At 54.8% G+C, this 17,890-nt stretch overlaps 1 protein-coding gene across 1 annotated transcript; it reads right to left on the reverse strand.

Annotated features, from left to right (window-relative positions):
- Positions 1-408: 408 nt before the first annotated feature.
- Positions 409-17,254, reverse strand: NMB (neuromedin B). The gene is made up of 3 exons (XM_065412848.1): positions 17,104-17,254; positions 9,314-9,525; positions 409-456 (listed from the first exon to the last, which is right to left on the reverse strand). Exons 1-3 carry the CDS (start codon positions 17,252-17,254, stop codon positions 409-411), a joined length of 411 nt encoding a protein of 136 aa, XP_065268920.1.
- Positions 17,255-17,890: the final 636 nt, after the last annotated feature.

Consider the following 17,890-nt stretch of genomic DNA (forward strand, 5'->3'; position numbering starts at 1 on the left):
ATTCAACTGCAACCCCCCCTCTGTTGCATCCTGCCCTGCCCATCAGTCGCACTGTGCACAGGAGACTCAGGCTTCCAAGAAACAGATCACCCCCCTCCCTAAACGCTGGCCTGTGCTGACTGCAAAGGAAGTGCTCGCACGTGCTGTGCAAAGAGTTAGTTTTATTCACAAGGGCTCTTTGACCTCAGCAATAATGCAGAAAATGCAAGGGAAATATACAGTCAGGGCTTTGGGGCTTTCTTCATACAGATGGTCAATATTCACAATATTACAGTAATACTAAATCATAAGAGTGATGTAGCTCCACAGAACCATAATTCAAACATTCCCAGGTGTTTACTACAAACCAGCCAGGCCTTCCTGATGCTGGACTCAGTCGTCTATGTACACGGTCCCTTCGTCCCTTCTTCAGTTTGAAAGGTATTTCTCCAGCACCTTCATTACCAATCCCATCTCCTGAAAAGAGAGCAATAGTATGAGTCCCTGCGCTACAGCTGCCAGGGATAATTCACCCAGGGCTATGGGCAGCATGAGTCCCCGGCAGTCCCTTAAGCCCTCTACAGGGGCAGCTGTACAGGTGCCACTGCGCCCCGTGGAGGGTTCCTGTGCCAGCATATCCCAGGCAGCAGAAGAGCAGTGAGGGGCTGGTTGGGATGTGCCAGGGAAGAAGAGTTTGCACAGCCCCATTGGCCCCAACTCACAAATGGGGCAGAGTCACTGTGGCCAGCATTGCAGCCCATAGGCTAGGGATGCAGGAGGGGCTGCTCTGCAGATCCAGGCTGGGGGATGGATTCCATCTCCCCAATTCATCCAGGTGTCGCCGTGACCTGGGCTCCCACGTTAGGAGTGACTTTCACACTGATAGAATATCCTGCTATGATGTGATGGCAAATGCGTGGGTCGGATTTCAGGGACAGCTGGCACAGGAAAAGCCTAGAGCTAGGATTGGCCAGGCACAGATTGCCCAGTAACTGACAGGAAGGCCAATCACATCGCATGGGGACTGGGGACAAGGTGAAAACAAACCCAGAGGGAGTTTTTACAATGGTGCAGATGTACATACAGCATTTTGCAAAGCTTGCTGCCTGCCTGCATCCCTGGCTCTCCACCACTGAGCCAGCAATGCCTCCCTGCTGGTCATGAGTAGCCAGGAGCTACCCAGAGCTTTGCAGTGTCTCCATCATGATTGCTCAGAATACTTCACCTGCAAGGACAGCCTAATGTGCCCAATTGGATACAAACCCATTATTTCAACAAAGCTTTATGGGAACACAGGAACTGCCGGCTCAGAATGGACATGGGACCCTGCTAGCCCAGCACCCTGATGGACCAGCACCTTTTCAGGAAGGTGCTAGCCAACGGGGTAGGCAAATGTGGGATGATCTGCCCCAGGGACTGCTTCCCCTGAGTCCCCTGGAGTTGGAGGTACCTCAAGCCCTGAAGCAGGTGGATCCCTGCCAAGATGGTTGGGCCCAGACTCTCTCCTGCACTGAGATCTGCCCAGAATAGGAGAGAAGAAAAGGCCAACAGCAAGCTGGTTACAGTTCATGGTACATCTGCACTAGCCCTGACATACACTGGAGCAGCCTAGGAGCTGCTCTAACTTACGTCATCTGGCCATACGTCCAAGGGGCTGTCTGCCAGCTGCAGCATACTGGAGTGTGCCAGCACTCCCCTCCTCCTGATACACCCCCCCCCATACCAGGCAGGGAGCAGTTGTAGGAGCTGGGTACAGCTGATTTGCTTCAGCTGAGAGCTCCCCCATGCTGAGGGAATTCTCACCTGGTCAGATCTGGTTGCTTCACGGGCTTTTTATGCCACCAAAGCAACACAAAGGGACTGGAGTGCAGCACAGAACCAGGCCCTTGTTTTTTAATGTTCAAACCTTACTGTTGTAATTCAGGATATTTTCATTATTCATAGAAATGCTCAGGCCTTTTGTGAATCCTGCTACTCTCTTGGCCTCAATGGCATCTTGTGGCAGTGAGTTCCACAGGCTCATTGTGGACTGTGTGAAAAAAGGATTAATCAGTTTTAAATTTGCTGCCTTTCAAGTTCACTGAATGAGCCCTTGTTCTTCTAGAATGAGGCAGGGCGAATAGCAGTGTGTGATCTCTCTACCAGTCATTGGTATATTTGCTGTTAGCCCCCCTTCCTTGTCCCCTCTCAAGTAAACAGTCCCAATCCTTTCACTCTCTTGTAGTATGCCCCTACCATTTGCCTATGCATCATTACCACTGTGGGTGCCATTTGAGTGATGTAGGCAAGGAAGCACCGACTTTGGCATTATAGCATGAAGGAGACTCATTGTGCTGTGTGCAGCGGCTCCCTTACCAGTTGGAGGTAGAAGAAAGGTCCCTGTGAGGTTGTTGAATCTGTCACTGGCCATGGAATTGTGCTGCGTGTGTGTTGGGGTTCAGCTACCAGGGGTCTTTGCATTTGAGGGTGCACACAGGGGCACCCCACTCACCCATCCTTACACCCTGTTACACAAAGATTTGTGTGTGGAATTTCCAGAGTTATACAGACATGATTTATGTTCATTACTGACATTTGCCTTCGCTCTGTCACTTACACCCCTACAGCGAGTGTGATTATCCTCTCTCTCCAGGAGAAACATCATCAGGCCAATAATGAGGGGAGGAGCATCAGTTTCATCCCTAAAGGCGACAAGTTTCAGGCTGCTCCTGATCTCCTGTGGCAGAGTTCTAAAGCTTTCGCACTTCCACCAAGGATGCCATGGGCATGGCCCTGGAGAGGTTCCTCTTGGTGCTGTCAGCCAAAGCATCTCTGCAGTGCATAGGAATTGGGGAGTATCCCTTTAAATAATGTGTGATCCCTCCAGTGGTCCTTACTGTTGTGCATGGTTCAAAGGCCACCAGCACCCTGCTAGAGCAGCAGCAGGTGCAGACCTAGACCTGGCACATTACACATAGTGAGTAAACACCATTATTTAGACCCCACTGTGCCCCGGGGGGTCCTGCATGTGACAGTAGCTATGTGAAGTGCAAAAGACCTATCAACAGGCAATGAATCGTATTCCAGTTGAAGGAACTTTTAGTGCCTGTGGTGGGGTGTCCATGGCCAGTCACGGTGAGGCAAGCTGTATGTCATATGCCAGGCCTTGCTCCCTGTACCTTCTGTTGCTCTAGTAACACACTGTTCAGACAAGCCCTCACTTCCCACTGCGTGGGGGAAGAGGTAATGAGAAATGGGATGCTCCCTACAACCACCTACAGACTGTTCCCAGAGATACTAACGACAGGAGAGAGGGGAGGGGGGGGGACAGAAACACCCATCCCCCTGTCAGAGGAGGAATAGGTTGGGGGGGGGGGTAGTAAAGGGAGCTATTGAGACTGGGGGGGGAGGGGCAGTCAGCTGGGAAGGGGCAATTATTTGAGCAAATTCAGGAAAGTTAAGTAGCATCCCTCAGTATCACATTGCAACAACACGGGGCAGCAGGGACAGTTGGCCCCATCTAGGGTGACCAGATGACAAGAACAAAATATCAGGACACGTGGGGGAGGGGGGGCAGGGGAGGGCCCAAGCAAAAAAAAAAAAAAAAAGACGGGAGTGCCCCGAGCCAAAAAATCGGGACAAATGGCATCCCGCCCATACATCCGCCAGGATGTGGGACAAACAACTGAATAGCGGGACAGTCCTAATTTTAAAGGACATCTGGTCACCCTAGCCCCATCCAAGTGAAGTGCTGGGATGAGGCAGTAACTATTTGCCAGCAAGAGGCAGGGTGCCGCGAAGGGTAGAAATTAGACTGGGAAGTGCAAGAGGCGTGCGAGCCCCTCAGTTATGGAACTGCTGCAGGCTCCGTCAGCCCCGCCCCATGTCACCTGCCAGCGCTGGCAGGCTTGGGGAGGGCAGTGGGAAGGGGAGAGCTGGCTCAGTGGAGGAGGGAGCCCAGGGAAGGAGAGGGCATGGGCAGTTCCCAGGTCATGCAAGAGGCCTGGGTGAGGCCAGGAGCTGACTGAAGACTGCTTGGGGCAGGCTAGGCCTGGCAGCAGCGTGCGTGTGACTGGTTACCAGGCACCATGGGGTGGAGGGTCAGGCAGCCCTGGCAGTTGGGGTTCACCTGAAAGGAAGAGGCTGAAAGCTGCTCCCAGTGGAGCCAGAGTCTCTTGCACTTTGACTTGGGGACTCTGCCCTCCCGGAAGGGGTTGAACGCTCACAGGGCCTGGGCCAGAGGCTGAGCCCCAGCCAGGACCATTAGGGGCACTGAGGCAGATCTACTGCAGCGCTGTGCCATGCCATGAGGGAGCATACAGGGGTGGCACCTCCACCCCAGGGAACTAAACGGAGACTGGCCAAGAGTTAAAGAGCTCACTGACCCTTAGGAGGAATTGTGCATTGAATATGCCCCTGTGCAAACAAAGGCAAAAGAACTGGGAAGGCCAAAATAGGCTGCAGAGAACACCCTCCAGAAAGCCTGTAAATCCACAGCCAGACCTGACATACTGAGCGAAGCAGGAGCTCAACAGCTACAGGAACTGGGAAGTGATGGGCTAATCGCCCCAGCTATTCACACTGTGCCGACTGCCCCTATTGGAACCCATTGATCTGAACCAAGGGGGTGAGGTGGTGACAGCCCACCCTTGATCAGATGCACAGCCCGACTCCATGCCAAACATTCCCCCTTGTAAGCAGGGTGAGTGGCCCTGGCTCTCCACTGAGCATTGACAGTTTGTTCACCTCGCTGGAGCACATGCTCAGACTTGCAGCAGGCAGACAGGATCATTGCTGTGGTAGTCACAGAGCAATCAGCATGGCTCAGCCAGCTCCCTCCTGCTGGCAGTCTCCTACATGCACCTGCTGTGTGCATCTGGATCGGTCTCTTCAGTCCAGACAAAGTGCAGCCACTGGGATCATCTTCCTTACCCACGGCCCTGATCACCTCACACCCCTCAACAAATCCCCCCCACCCCATCTCCCCACCTGTTACTGCCCCAGATCTTAATATCAGAGCTCCACAGGACTCTGCCCTGCCTGCTGATCCTCTCCTGCCATAGGTCAGATCTTCCCCACGCCCTCCACCCACAGCCACACCCTCTGCTGCCTGGTTGCAACCCCCCCACTCTTTCCCCCATCGATAGCAGACCCCAGCCTCATGCTCCACGTGGCAATCACAGAGCACAAAGAAAGCCTCCTCCCTCATCCTGAAGTTTCGCTGCAGCTGCCCCCCCATCTCCAGAACTTGGTCCCATCAGTCCATGCTCAAGCTCTGGGCCCTGCAGCATGCAGCGATCCACCTGGACAGTGCTAAAGAACCACTGCAGGATGAAATCTGGGAGCTGCTTGCTTTGGGCTCTGGCTCTCGGCTGGCACATCCCCCAGCCTCTCACCATAGACACCTCAGCCTGCCCTTGAAAGCCTCTAGCAGAAACCTCTCCTTCAAGCATTCATGCCAGCCTCCAAGTTCAGAAAAGGCCTAGGAAAAGGCACCTGTGCCAAAGGGCTACATGGGAGCTACACAGGGCAATCCCCCCAGGAGATTATGGGAGCTGGGCCTTTTCACCCACAATTCCCATAAGCAAATTCCAAAGTATCCCAGAAGGCACTGCTCCCCAGAGCTGTGCTGGGCAGCGTGGGATAGGTGCCCAGTGCACACAATACCTGGTGTGTGCTGACACCAAAGCCCTCCATCAGCTCATTCACCGCTGGTTCAATTCTCTAGTACAGACAAGGCCAGAGATGGTTCCTGTGCTCGACAGCTCCAGCAGAACATGTCTCAGTGCGAGCAGGAGCTGTGGAGAAGCCCTGCTGGTCACCCAGGTTCAAAGAGCTCCTAGCGCTGATCCACAGCTGCAAGCAGTACCCAGCTTCTGTGGTACCCAGGACTCTACAACGACCATGTCTCTGTCTTCCCCAGCCACCCCCTGGCCCCTACCCAAGAGAACAGCCTCACCTCTCCAGGAGCCCTGGGGGAACTCTGCTGTACCCCATGAGATGCATCGATGTTCCAGCTCCACAGCAAGGGGCCCAGTGGAGATACCCCTTGCCACAGGTAGCTCTACAGATGGGTGGGGAGTGAGGCTGAATGGGATAGGTGCTGTGAAAGGGCATTCATCTGTTACACAAAAGGAAATGAGCATGGGAGGAAGAGCAGGTGGTTGATTTAGGGCAGGCCATGTCTATGCTAGGAGAAAAGGAGTGCTTTTAACACGCCTTAGCTGGTAGTGGTAAACCCTATGTTGAACCCCCCATGGTTGACCCCACCTAGCTCATGAGTTAAAATACAATGTGCCCCGTTTACACTAAGGTTTTAACACGTTACCTGACGCATGCTAAAAACATCCCTTTTCTCCCAGTGAAGACAAGGCCTTTGGGAGTGTTTGGGGGGGGGGGGGGAGAAGGAGTTTGCAGGCACAAGAAGCCTTCCCCCAACCCTTGTGCACCCTGCCGAAGGGCCAGCTACAGCTGCAGTCCATGTGCTCTTGGGAGTACAAGGACTGCTCCCTAGTTTTGTCCCCTGGGGCATACGACACCTAAAGAGTAGGAGATGGTGAAGTCCCTCCGTACTGGCCCGCGATGGCCAGTGCAGCATGCACGAGGGTTTGGGTCTCTCTGCATTGCCGTGTATTTGGGCAGGGCCAATCAGGCAGTTTGACTGTTAGCAGGATCGGGCGCATTGTGAAGGGTGGCTAGCAATTGGTTCAGGTGAGACTATTTCTCAGGGAGAGATGGACTCAGCAACCCAGCAGACCTACCAGCATGAATCAGTAAATTAGCAGCTGGTAGTTTGCACCACTCTTCTGTAAAGAGACCGGACTTTGTTTGTCTTCTAGCTCCTCATCAAGAGCAATGAGCAGATGCTACCTAAATGGGGTTGATTAGTCTCTGAATACATTTGGTTGTGCCACATACACAGAGCTCCAGTGTAGATAATTTGCCTTAGAATGACCATAGGACTCCCTTTGCTTCCTGCAATGAGACTATAACCTAATTCTGAGAGAATAAAACTGGGTAAGTCTTTTTACTGTTTTTAATCGTCCAGGCTGTGTGCCTGCACGGCATTCCCGAGTCCAGTCAATCATTGGCTGGCCTGACTAGTATCACTTTAGCTTAACAGAATTTTTGTCCCTTTTAAATAATTGTTTGGGTTATTTTCACCCACTGTAGTGCAGTGATGGACCCAGAGAAAAAAGGGCAGATTTCAGAAAGCACCCATTGGGGGTGACAGCTCAGGACTGGGAGCTGGGCAGGGGCAGCAGAACCAGGGGGCTAGTGCCCCCACACTGGAAATACTGAGGGGGGCTGACATGTGTTTCCACCCCCAATGTTTTCTGTCCCAAAAGATCTCCTGGAGGCAAGAGTAGGACCTGGAGGAGCAGCTAGAGCAGCAGCTGCAGTGCTTGGGATCAGGCCCGCCCCTAGGGAGCAACTAAAACCAGCTCGCTTCTCCCCATCTTCCTTCACTTGGCTGGCCATAGTGGCCAAGGTGGCCGGGGCTGGTACGCGAGGGGGGAGACTCAGGGCATGCCCCCAGCTACCTGGAAGAGACAGCCACTCATGTGACTTACCAGCAGCCAGCTTAGCCCCATCCCACCTTCCAGCCACTGAAGGTCCCAGCAGAGACACCCGGCCCAGGAGAGGGGCTGGAGCATGTGTGCCAGCTGCTGAGGAGGTGTGGGGGCAGGGGGGAGCACTGGTCACTAACCATCAAGGAACTACCAAGCCGCCCATTCCCAGCCTGGAGCCGGCTTCCCCTCCCAACCCGGCTGAATCTCAGTAGCTCCTCAGTCCCCCTCCTATCCCTCTGCCCCAGCCCTTCACAGCAAATTCTGTCCCCCCTGGGGCTGGCCAGACAGTTGCCACAAACACAAGCCACTCGGTGTGGAACTGTATGGAGCACGCAGAGAGGCCAGCTCTCTCTCCTACAGCTCCGCCCGCCTGGCATGTTAGTCACTGCTAATGGAACACCCAGCCTGTGTGTGTGCGGCCACAAGCCACCCCAAAACCAGGCCAGCATTACAGCCCCCAGACAGCTGGCATGCAGGGAAAACTTCCCAGAATTCCAAGAGGCTGCAGTGGGAGATGCACAGGTAGGGCAGCAAACTGCGGAAGCTCTGCCCTGGAGCGATGCCAGGCAGTAGCCATGCCACCATGATTGAGGTGCATCAGCGGCTGTGGGCCCAGATTAGATCAAACTGGTGTTTAAAACCAAATTCAGGTGTTTTCATTCATGCGGCGTCACTGCAGGGCATTCACGGTGTCCAAAGAGCGACTATTAGCTGGGGGGGGGACGGGGGGGACAACAAGCTGTGTCCTTTGTATGTGACTAAGTGCATGAATCCCTGCTTGAAGTGCGCAACGCAGCTTCGCCAGAAGCTGTCGAGCGTGACCAGTGCCTCAGTAACATGGGCTGCATTCCCTGCTGTGCTCCGCTGTTTCTCACCAGCCAGCTAAACCGGGTGTACCAGCGTTTTAGGTCACTGGAGCAGCACAATGCGATGGAGCAGGCAGGTGATTCTGAGCCATCTATTATCATGCCTTCCTACTGCCCTGATTTTGTCACTCCTCGCTGAATCCCCCTGCTCCCTCCCCCCCAGTTTACCTACTTTCAGTATTTCTAGGGTAGGAGTTCCCCGACCTGCATGCAGGATTCCCAGCACCAGAGATGTTGAAGGGCCCTTGCCACGCCCCTGTGTGTGGGATGCCTCTGTGCTATCACTCTAGAGGATACTGAAAGGATCAACCCTGCGCTAGTAAGGGCTAAGTGACTACAGGCTTTTCCCTTGTAAGAGCTATGGCTCAGACCATCCCCACTGCTCCATGAGCAGAGGGGACAGAGCTCCTGGGCATCTGCCCTTGGGCTGTGGAGGGGGGAGAAGGTCCAGCTCCAGCCTTTATCCTAGCTATTCCATTGGTGCGCCGCAGGGTCAGTGCCCTGCAGCGGTTTGGTGGCAGAGGCGCAAGGGATTGGAGCAGGAGCCCAGCTTCTGGTATTAGCATTGCCAAGCCAGAGTTAACGCTGCTTCAGCATTTACTCCACTGAGCCCCTCCAAAGCTTCAGGGGGTCTCTGCCCAGGACAGCCTGGCTCCAATGGAGGTGGCAGGGTCAACCTCCCTTGGGAAACAGGTGTTTCCTTCCCTCTGGATCTCTAGGGTTAGCCTCCTATGTGGGCTCCTTAGCCCAGATAGGAGGGAAACTACTGCAGCCTGGCCTTGGGGGGCTTCTTGGCCCCTCCTCTGGCTGCCCTGGGGGAGGGGACGATTTGGCCCTATGCTGCTCCCTGCTGTACTCTCCTGCAGCCTCTCACTCAGAGGTGTCTCTCTCACCACCACATTGCTCAGTAGTCACCTGGTTTTGAAGCTCAGATTTTCCTTGGTTCTCATCTATTAGTCTCTCTTGCAAGAGGATTTTCAGGAGCTCTCTGGTAAGCAGCTCTTTCATGTCCTGCAAGACAGCTCGGAGAGTCGGGCTGAAGGCCATTGGGATGGAGTTTGCTGCAGCATCTCCCGGAGACTCCAGAAGCGGGGAGGCCGCAATGCTCTTCTTCCCCATGAAGTGACCTGAAATGACATTGGGCACATATATTGAACAGGGAATGGGTAAGATGGTTTCGGGGGCTGGGGGGGGATTTCAAGCTCTGGCAGAGGGACTGGATGCAAAAGTCAGACAGCTCCCAAATGCCAAGCAGCCTTTGAAATTAGCCGCAGCAGCCACTGCTATGTTGCAACGGAATTTTTCAGAAGCAAGATACTGTAGCACAAACCCACCTCTAGCTGAAGGAGGCAGAACAGAGGGGGAACTAGCAAAAGAGAACGTGACAATGGCCACATTTTTTGTTCCTCTTGAAATCCTAGAAACACTACTCTGGGTGACACGACTATCCAGAGTTATCACACTAAGTAGCAGAAATAACTGGGGGGAGGGATAGCTCAGTGGTTTGAGCATTGGCCTGTTAAACCCAGGGTTCTGACTTCAATCCTTGAGGGGGCCACTTAGGGATCTGGGGCAAAAATCAGTACTTGATCCTGCTAGTGAAGGCAGGGGGCTGGACTTGATGACCTTTCGAGGTCCCTTCCAGTTCTATGAGATAGGTATATCTCCATATATTATTATTATTATTATTATTATTATTAAAAGTTTTGCTTTCAAGACCAGTAACTATCCAGGGTTTGAAGGGAGCTTTCCCTAGGGGCCAGAGATCCATCACTACCTGCTGCATGGTTCTTGTGCCTTCCATGGAAGCAGCTGCTGCTGGTCCCATCAGAGACTGGAGACCAGGCTAGAGGGACCCCTGTCTGAGCCAGGGTGGTAATTCCCAGAGCCCTAAAAACATCTTGGTAGCTCACCTTTAATAACCATCCAACTAACAACCTATGAGTTAGCTTAGCCGTTCAGAGGAAGGCAGCCAAGCAGGCACTTCATGCAGGCTCCAACAAAAAGACAGCAGCATTAGGGGGCCGGTAAATCAGCTGGGATGTAGCATAGGCATTTGTAGAAGTCTTCAGCGCTGACACCAGTTTCACACTCAGCTCTGCAGATAATGCTGGGCACCTTTTATAGCAGGGATGGGCAAACTTTTTGGCCCAAGGGCCACATCTGGGTATAAAAATTGTATGGCGGGCCATGAATGCTCACAAAATTGGGGGTAGGGGCGTGGAGGGGGGTGAGGCCACTGGCTGGGGGTGCCAGAAATGAGGAGTTCAGGGTGCGGGAGGGGGCTCTGGGCTGGGACGGCAGGTGTGGGGTGAGGACTCCAGCTGGGGGTGCAGCCTCTGGAGTGTAAGAGGGTGCTCCAGACTGGGACTGAGGGGTTCAGAGGGGGATCAGGGCTGGGGCAGAGGGTTGGGGCTGGCTCAGGGGTGCAGGCTCCAGGCAGCGCTTACCTCAAGCAGCTCCCGGAAGCAGCGACATGTCCCCTCTCCAGCTCCTACGCGGTGGCGTGGCCAGGCAGCTCTGCTGCGCACCACCCCTGCAGCTCCCATTGACCGTGGTTCCTGGCCAATGGGAGCTGCAGGGGCAGCGCTTGGGGTGGGGACAGCATGTGAAGTGGAGCCCCTGGTTGCCCCTATGTGTAGGAGCCGGAGGGGAGGACATGCCATTGCTTCCAGGAGCCGTGCAGAGCAGCCCCCGACCCTGCTCCCTGACTGGAGTGGGGCAAGCCCCAGATCCCACTCCCCAGCAGGAACTCGAGGGCCAGATTAAAATGGCTGGCAGGCCAGATGCGGCCCGTGGGCTGTAGTTTGCCCACCCCTGTTTTATAGGGATCAGTGCTAACTACCTGATTTGCATGCACAGTCAGTAGACAGACATTTAAGGGCTATAAGTTGCATGGACAGTGCACCTGCAAAATCATAGCTCGTTTTCCCAGTCAGGCTCACCCTGAACTGTAACTGGACCCAGTGCGACTAGGAGAGCAGTGGGACACCAGTCCCCCAGGTGTTCTGTAGCACATCCTTGGAGTCAGGCTCTCCAAGCAGCAGACCCTTCAGGATCTAGCCCTCAATGAGTTCCCATAAACACTCACAGACCTGGTCTACACCTAAAACTTAGATTGGCCTTGCTGCACCGCTCAGGGCTATGGAAAAAGTCACACCCTCTGCAACATGGCCAACAAGAATTCTTCCCTCCACCCAGCTTCCGAGGGGATGGATTAACGGTCACTGTAGGAACGGTCAGCACTCCAGTGGCATAGCTGCAGTGCTGCGGCTGTGCTGCGGTAGCACTTGCAGTGGAGATGTACCCTCGGAGCCCGATGAGTAACAAAGGGGGCTGAACTCGGGAAGCCAGAAATAAACCCTGCAATGACCCTGGCACAATGCCTGTAAGTTGCAAACTACAGATGATAAACACAACCCACAACAAATCCCAGCCCAGCCCCGGGGCAGCTCAGCACAGGGAAATGAAGGTCAGATCTTGTGCCAGGGTACCTGCTCCAGACCTCTCCCAGAGGCAGCCATGCACTGGCCTACAGACTCCCCAGCCAGCACCTGTAGTCCCATTCAGACTCATCCACATGGACCCCCACTTGCAAGCTTTCCCTGGGATCCACCACCATGGCTACCACTGGCCCCTCTGCCAGTGACCGGCTGCTTCCCAGCCTGGCTCTCAGCCCTTCAGACCCAGCTCTTAAGCTGCCCAGCCTTCTCTCTACAGCCACCTCCGAGGCTGCTGCTGCGTGCAGCCTCTAGCTCCCTCCAGAGCGTTTCCCATGCCTGTTCTTGAGGTGTATGGAGCCCTCTCAGGGTTGGGTAGTACCCTGGAGGTTAACAGTGCCAATAAGGAGCCTGTGGGCTCATTACACTATGAGCCAAGGTAGCCCAGTACTGGAGATACAAGCTAGCGAGCTTATTAGCAGCTAGCAAGATGATGCAGCTTAACCAGGCTGTGTCCCACTGTGTTTACCTGTGTGCGTGTCCCCTTAAGTCTACCAGGAACACAATACACACAAGTAACATCCTGGGGAGACATCTCTGAGAACATTCCTGGTCCCACCAGTGTAACTGTTTCAGCCACTCTGTGCTGTGGCACAACGCACCCCTAAGGTACCAGTAGCGTGCCAGGTATACCACAACTTGGAGCCAAGCGCTGAAGATGCTTCAAAACATTTAGCTGTATCAGCACTAGCCCCGGTGGGTCCCAATGACCACAAGGACGCACGGCTAAGTGAAAGGCTATTGTACTAGGGCCAGCACGGAAGGAAAGGTTGCAAATTGCCTCAATACAGTGGCTAAAACTGTTGCAATTGAAGCTTAATGTTCTTATTTGGGCCCTTTGCCAAGGGTCATGGTGGATTCTCCATCACTGGCCATTTTTGGTTCAAGACTGGGTGTTTTTCGGAGATCTGCTCCAGGGATTATTGTGGGGCAGGTCTCTGGCCTGTGCTGTGCAGGAGGTCAGGCGACACGATCATAACGGTCCCTTCTGCCCTTGGAATCTTCGAGTCACCAGAGGGCTAGGGCCTCTTGGCCCGGTGCCTCTCCAGCCCAGCCTCTGCTGGAAGCTGTTAATATAGCCTAACCCCCGCCCCTGGTTTTGGCCAGTGACAATAATTGTTATACTTACCATCCTATAATAAAATCAAGTTGTATCCAGTTCTCCTTGTCCCGGGTCATTCAACTCAGTCCTTCACCGAGAATCCCTAAAGAACCCCTAGCTTCAATTGGGCAGAACAGAAGCGAGTAGGAGTTTGCAGGTTTCCAGACTGGGATAAGTCAGTGGAGTGTCTCATTGGGGCTCCTCTGCACTGGCTCCCTGTCCTGTCTCTGCTGCTTCCCCACAGGTTCTGCCCAGACCAGACCCACACGTCCGCCCTGGGGGTTGGTCATAGCTTGATGGGAAGGGTAGTTCCTGCTTAGCAGATTCATCACCCTAGTGGATAACAAGCATTTCATAAACCCCTCATCCTTCAGGGCACAAACAGCGCAGGGGTATGGGGAGATCATTGGTGCTCAGACCGAGGCCTCTTCATTCTGCACCTGTTATTACAAGGCCCCACAAACGGGAGCTTGAATAGCCAGCACATGCTGTGTCAGTGGTTAACGCCATGGGGGCTTCCGGCAGCAGATTCGGATTACACGACATATGGTTGTTTGCTGGGCTTCCCTGAACTACTGGGGCATCAGGGCCTGGTCGATAACAGGGAGACAAAGGTGCTGAGAGACCTCTCAGGGGCTTGAAAACCTGGGCAGAGGGCACTAGCAGGGCAAAGCACTCCAGTTCTCGTTTGGGGAGGGCTCCTGCAGGCTGCATGGAGCCTTTCTGGCTCCCCCTCCCCTCCCAGGCTTCAGGCGGGCAAGGAGGAAAAGGGGCAGCAGAAAGGCCCTTCACACCTCCCTTGGCAAGAGTCCGGCTGAGGGGAAGCAGCCCCAGGGGACAGACTGAAGGATCAGACCACACTTGGGTCTGGGTTTGTAAAGGAATTTGCCCCTTTTCTGAAAGCCTCTGCTCTGGGCATTGAGCGATCTGGCCCTCTCCCTCTGCCAGCTGGGGAAGGAGCCCTCTGGCAGAGCAGCAGCAGCGCAGACGACGACGACACATTCTGGATTCATTGCTGCCTGGCTAGTGGATTATCTTGTGCTACCAATCCACCCCCAACTAGCAGGCTCTGTGGCACACAGTGCCCAGGGTTACAGCAGCTGTGTCCTTAACTAGGATGAGCATCACCCTGGGACGGAGCCGGCATTGCCATTCTGAGATAGGGACATCATCTGGGGGTTCGCTCCACAGCAAGCCACACTGAGGCGGTTACTGGAGGGAAACTCTCACTCCTAATTGAGCTGATTCTCCAGGGGCTCCCTGGGTTCTCTCCTAGCCAAGCAGATTGTGACCCCTCAGCTCTGCCCTCCACCCCCATTCTTGGCTTCTCGTCTGCGGGAAGCTTCACAGCAGCTTTCTCCCACACACCCACCTTTTTGCTTGCTCGCTCCCCTTTAGAGAGCACTATTCAGACAAGTTTCACAGTGGTACTGAAGGTGCCATACTAGATTTTGAACACACAGATGAGTAGCTGAGAAATAGATTTGGTTTCCTCTATCTCAGAATAGTGCAAATCTGGAAGGTATTCCGGCTTTTTCTCCACTTTGTCTTAAAATAATGGACAGACTCTCTGCTTTGCATCTTATCATACCAATATTTTATTACATGCAATTAGTCCAATTGTATGTAAATGGTCCAATAAAAGATAATACCTCCCGCACCTTGTCTCCCGAATATCTGATTGCGTCTGAAGTTCTGAAATCGTGTCTAATCTCCCAGTATTTGGCTCAGTGTAGACCCTGGTGCCTCCATAGCACACTACTACTCACCACAAGGCAGAATCTGCCCAAGGAATTTGCTGCCTGTGTCTGGGACTGTGGGTGCCATCTCTCTGCTACAGGGATTTGGAACAATCCACCTTGCCATGCACCCACAAAAGGGACAATCAGCTAATAGTAGCTAGGTAATATTGTCCAGGCACCAGAATCATTGGTTAATCAAGGACAGTTGTTCTGCTGATCAATTATCTATATTCCCACCCTCATCCTCTGGGACTATGTTTCTGACATTTCATTGGTTGAATGTGTTGTCACTCAGCTGAGGGCAGGTGTGTTGGTGGAGTTCTGTGGAAGTGGTCTATCCCATTTAGGGTGTGTCTATACTGCAAAAGAAGTGCATTGGTAACTCGGGTTAAAACAGCAGGGAAGACACAATCTTGGCCTTTAATTTGGGTTAGCAGCACAAGTGAAAATCCAAGAGTATTTACATTGCAGCTGGAAGTGAGTCTCCCAGCCCAAGCAGACAGACTCCTGCTAGCGGGGCTCCAGCTAGTGTGCTAAAAACAGCAGTGTGGACATGGTGGCTCTGGCAGCTGCTCATGCTAGCCCCCAAGCTTGGACCCAGGGGATCAGGTGGGCTTGAGAGCCCAAGCTGCCACCCGGAGACCCAAAGTTCACACCTCTTTTTGCAGTGTAGACAAACCCTCAGAGACCAGTCGAGCTCCACAACCTGCTCATGTATCTGAATTAAGATTCTTAATAGCACAGTTGTTATTTCTCCAGAGACCGTGACCAGCAAGCATTTCTAGCACTGCTTGTGTGATAATGCAATGTGCACCAGTGCTCTGGAGCTGCCAACACAGTGTTTTGGGGCAGCCCGTGCTGGGCAATGGAAGGGTATGGGGATTGTATGATGACTGATAGATGGCATCTGCCTGCTTCTCCTCCTGACTTGTGCCCTCCTCTTGCTCTCCAGCCCAGCTCCAGAGAACTCAGGAGCCTTCTCTCACTCATGCCTTTCCCCCTTCTCCACCACCCCTACATCACACAAAAAAGGATGCAAAGGAGAGGCAACTTCTGACCTACACAAAATAGACTCCTAATGGCTTGGTGTCTTATTTTTGGATCTCTTTTTGGGAGAGGGGATTGTAATGGGGTAGCTGATTTCAGGGGAGGGCTAACCCTGTGCTTTTAAAATGTGCATCTGTTCTGAGGAGCTGAGAGTGTTTAAAATGTGTATCTATTGCAGTAGACACAATGTCCCCTTGCTAAGCCCTGCCTCATGCTCCTTTCTTCCCCCACTTCCTCACCCACTCTCCTGTTCTCCTGCTTTAGTTTTTTTCTGTCTCTGTTAATTTTTGGCATTGGAGGAACTCAGACATTTCTGCAGGTAGATGTGCCTGCGCCAATTCCTGGCAGCCCTCCCTGGCACCAGGGTTCCCCAATGGGCCACAGTGAGTAGTTTGGCAGAACCTCATGGGCCTGGGTAGCCCTTGGCCCATTTACCCTTTGAGTTCTCCAAGCTAGAGCGCCCTTGACCCAGAAGTATGTGTTCCTTTGCTGGGAAGGCACCACAGTGAATTAACCTCAGCTAGGACCCCACCAGCACATCCAAAGCAAAGTGCACCCCATCACTCAGCCGAAGGGCAGGCATAGATTCGGTGTGAATTTAACCCTGTAGCTAAGAAGTTTGCTCACCTGCTGCTAGAATCTGCCTCGGAGGGGTTCCAGCTCCCAGCCCCCACAGCCAAGTCCCTCGCACCGCTGCTGCCAGCTGCGCTCTGGAGAGTCTGGTATGTTGGGTAAGCCCCACCTCAGCCTACCTACCCCATGACAAGATGCTTTGCCCAGGTGCGCTCTCCAGAGACAGGAATTGAGCCCTGTACCACAGACCGGCCCGCCTCGCTGCAGCTTTCAGCCGCTTTTCCCACCCAGCCCAGCCTCTGGGCAGCTCTAGTCCCCTGTCCTGCCCAGCTGGGGTTCCCTCGCTGGGGCTGGGCTCCTCACCTGCCCCCGCCCAAGGCTCTCTCCTCATTGCCCGTCAGTCCACAGCAGCGGGGGGTTCTCCGCCGACAAGCTCTCCCCGCCCCAGCCAGCTGGCTCTGGGGGTCCGCTGACACCCTCCCTCCCTGCGCTCTCCCGCGGCCCGGCTCCCCCTCTCCCCCGGGGCTCGGACTAGGGGGGGCTTCGCCCGTTGACTGGCCTGCAGCCGGGAGGGGAGCGGGGCCGCCTGTCCCGGGAACCCTGGGTCTGTTCCCCCCGACCCGGCCGGGATCCGGGAAAGCCCCTTCGATCGCCCAAGCCGCTGGCGGCTTCCCAGGGGCGCTCCGCCGTAGGCGCCGGGGCAGGCGGAGAGCGGCGTCCGGGCAGGGCAGTGGACGGTACCTGTGGCCCAGAGGCTGCCGCGGGGGTTGACTTTGATCCTGGCCGCTCTGCCCCGCGGCTCGGCGAAGTCCGCCCGGCCCGCGGGGGCTGCCGAGAGGAAGGAGAAGAGCAGCAGGCAGCCCAGGAGCCGGCTGGCGGGCAGCGCGCCCATGGCTCCCCGCCGGGCTCCGGGGGACGCTGCGGATGCTTCGCCTCGGGCCGGGGGAAGCGCAGGTGCCTGGGGAGAGCGGCGGCGGCGACTCGTGCTCCGGGCTGGCCGCCTATAGCTTCCCGGGCTGCTCCATTTAAAGCCTCCCACCCCGGGGCGGAGACTGGCCAGGAGCAGTCACAGCCCTCGCCTTACGCACGGCGGCGGCGGGGGGCGCCCAACCCCTCCCCGGGCCACGTCTAAGGCCGGGAGCAGGGCTGGCGGGGGTGACTCACCGCCCAGCTGCGTGCCCCTGGCCCGGAGGATCCCGCCACGTGTTCCGGCCAGCCCTGGTCAGGGGGGCCCTTCAGCAGGCAATGGTGCTTGAACAATGTGTATGGTGGGGGTGTTGAGAGCTTTTGAACCAAACTGTAAACCCTGTAGCTGATGGACACCACTTCAAGCCAGGGGGTGCAGCTGCACCCCCCTGCACCCCTAGTTCCAGCACCTATGGGGTCAGGGCACCTTCCATGGAGCACCCCCAAACACAGCACACAGGGAAGTCAGGGTGCAGATCCTGCTGCCTGTGGCAGCAGCACAGGGCCAGGCCCTCCAAGTGGCAGGCTTCGCTCCCCCACAGATCGGAGGCCGCATTTTATC

This window comes from Emys orbicularis, chromosome 10 (assembly GCF_028017835.1).
Source record: "Emys orbicularis isolate rEmyOrb1 chromosome 10, rEmyOrb1.hap1, whole genome shotgun sequence".
In the NCBI taxonomy this organism is placed as follows: Eukaryota; Metazoa; Chordata; order Testudines; family Emydidae; genus Emys; species Emys orbicularis.

Bases quoted from the DNA above. Each gene is read 5' to 3' on its own strand.
- NMB (XM_065412848.1), bottom strand. From the start codon at position 17,254: ATGGGCGCGCTGCCCGCCAGCCGGCTCCTGGGCTGCCTGCTGCTCTTC. The intron at 9,526-17,103 runs GTACCGTCCACT...ATGTCATTTCAG, and splicing joins CGGCAGCCTCTGGGCCACAG to GTCACTTCATGGGGAAGAAG. The intron at 457-9,313 runs GTGACTACTGAG...CTCTCTTTTCAG, and splicing joins AATCTGAGCTTCAAAACCAG to GAGATGGGATTGGTAATGAA.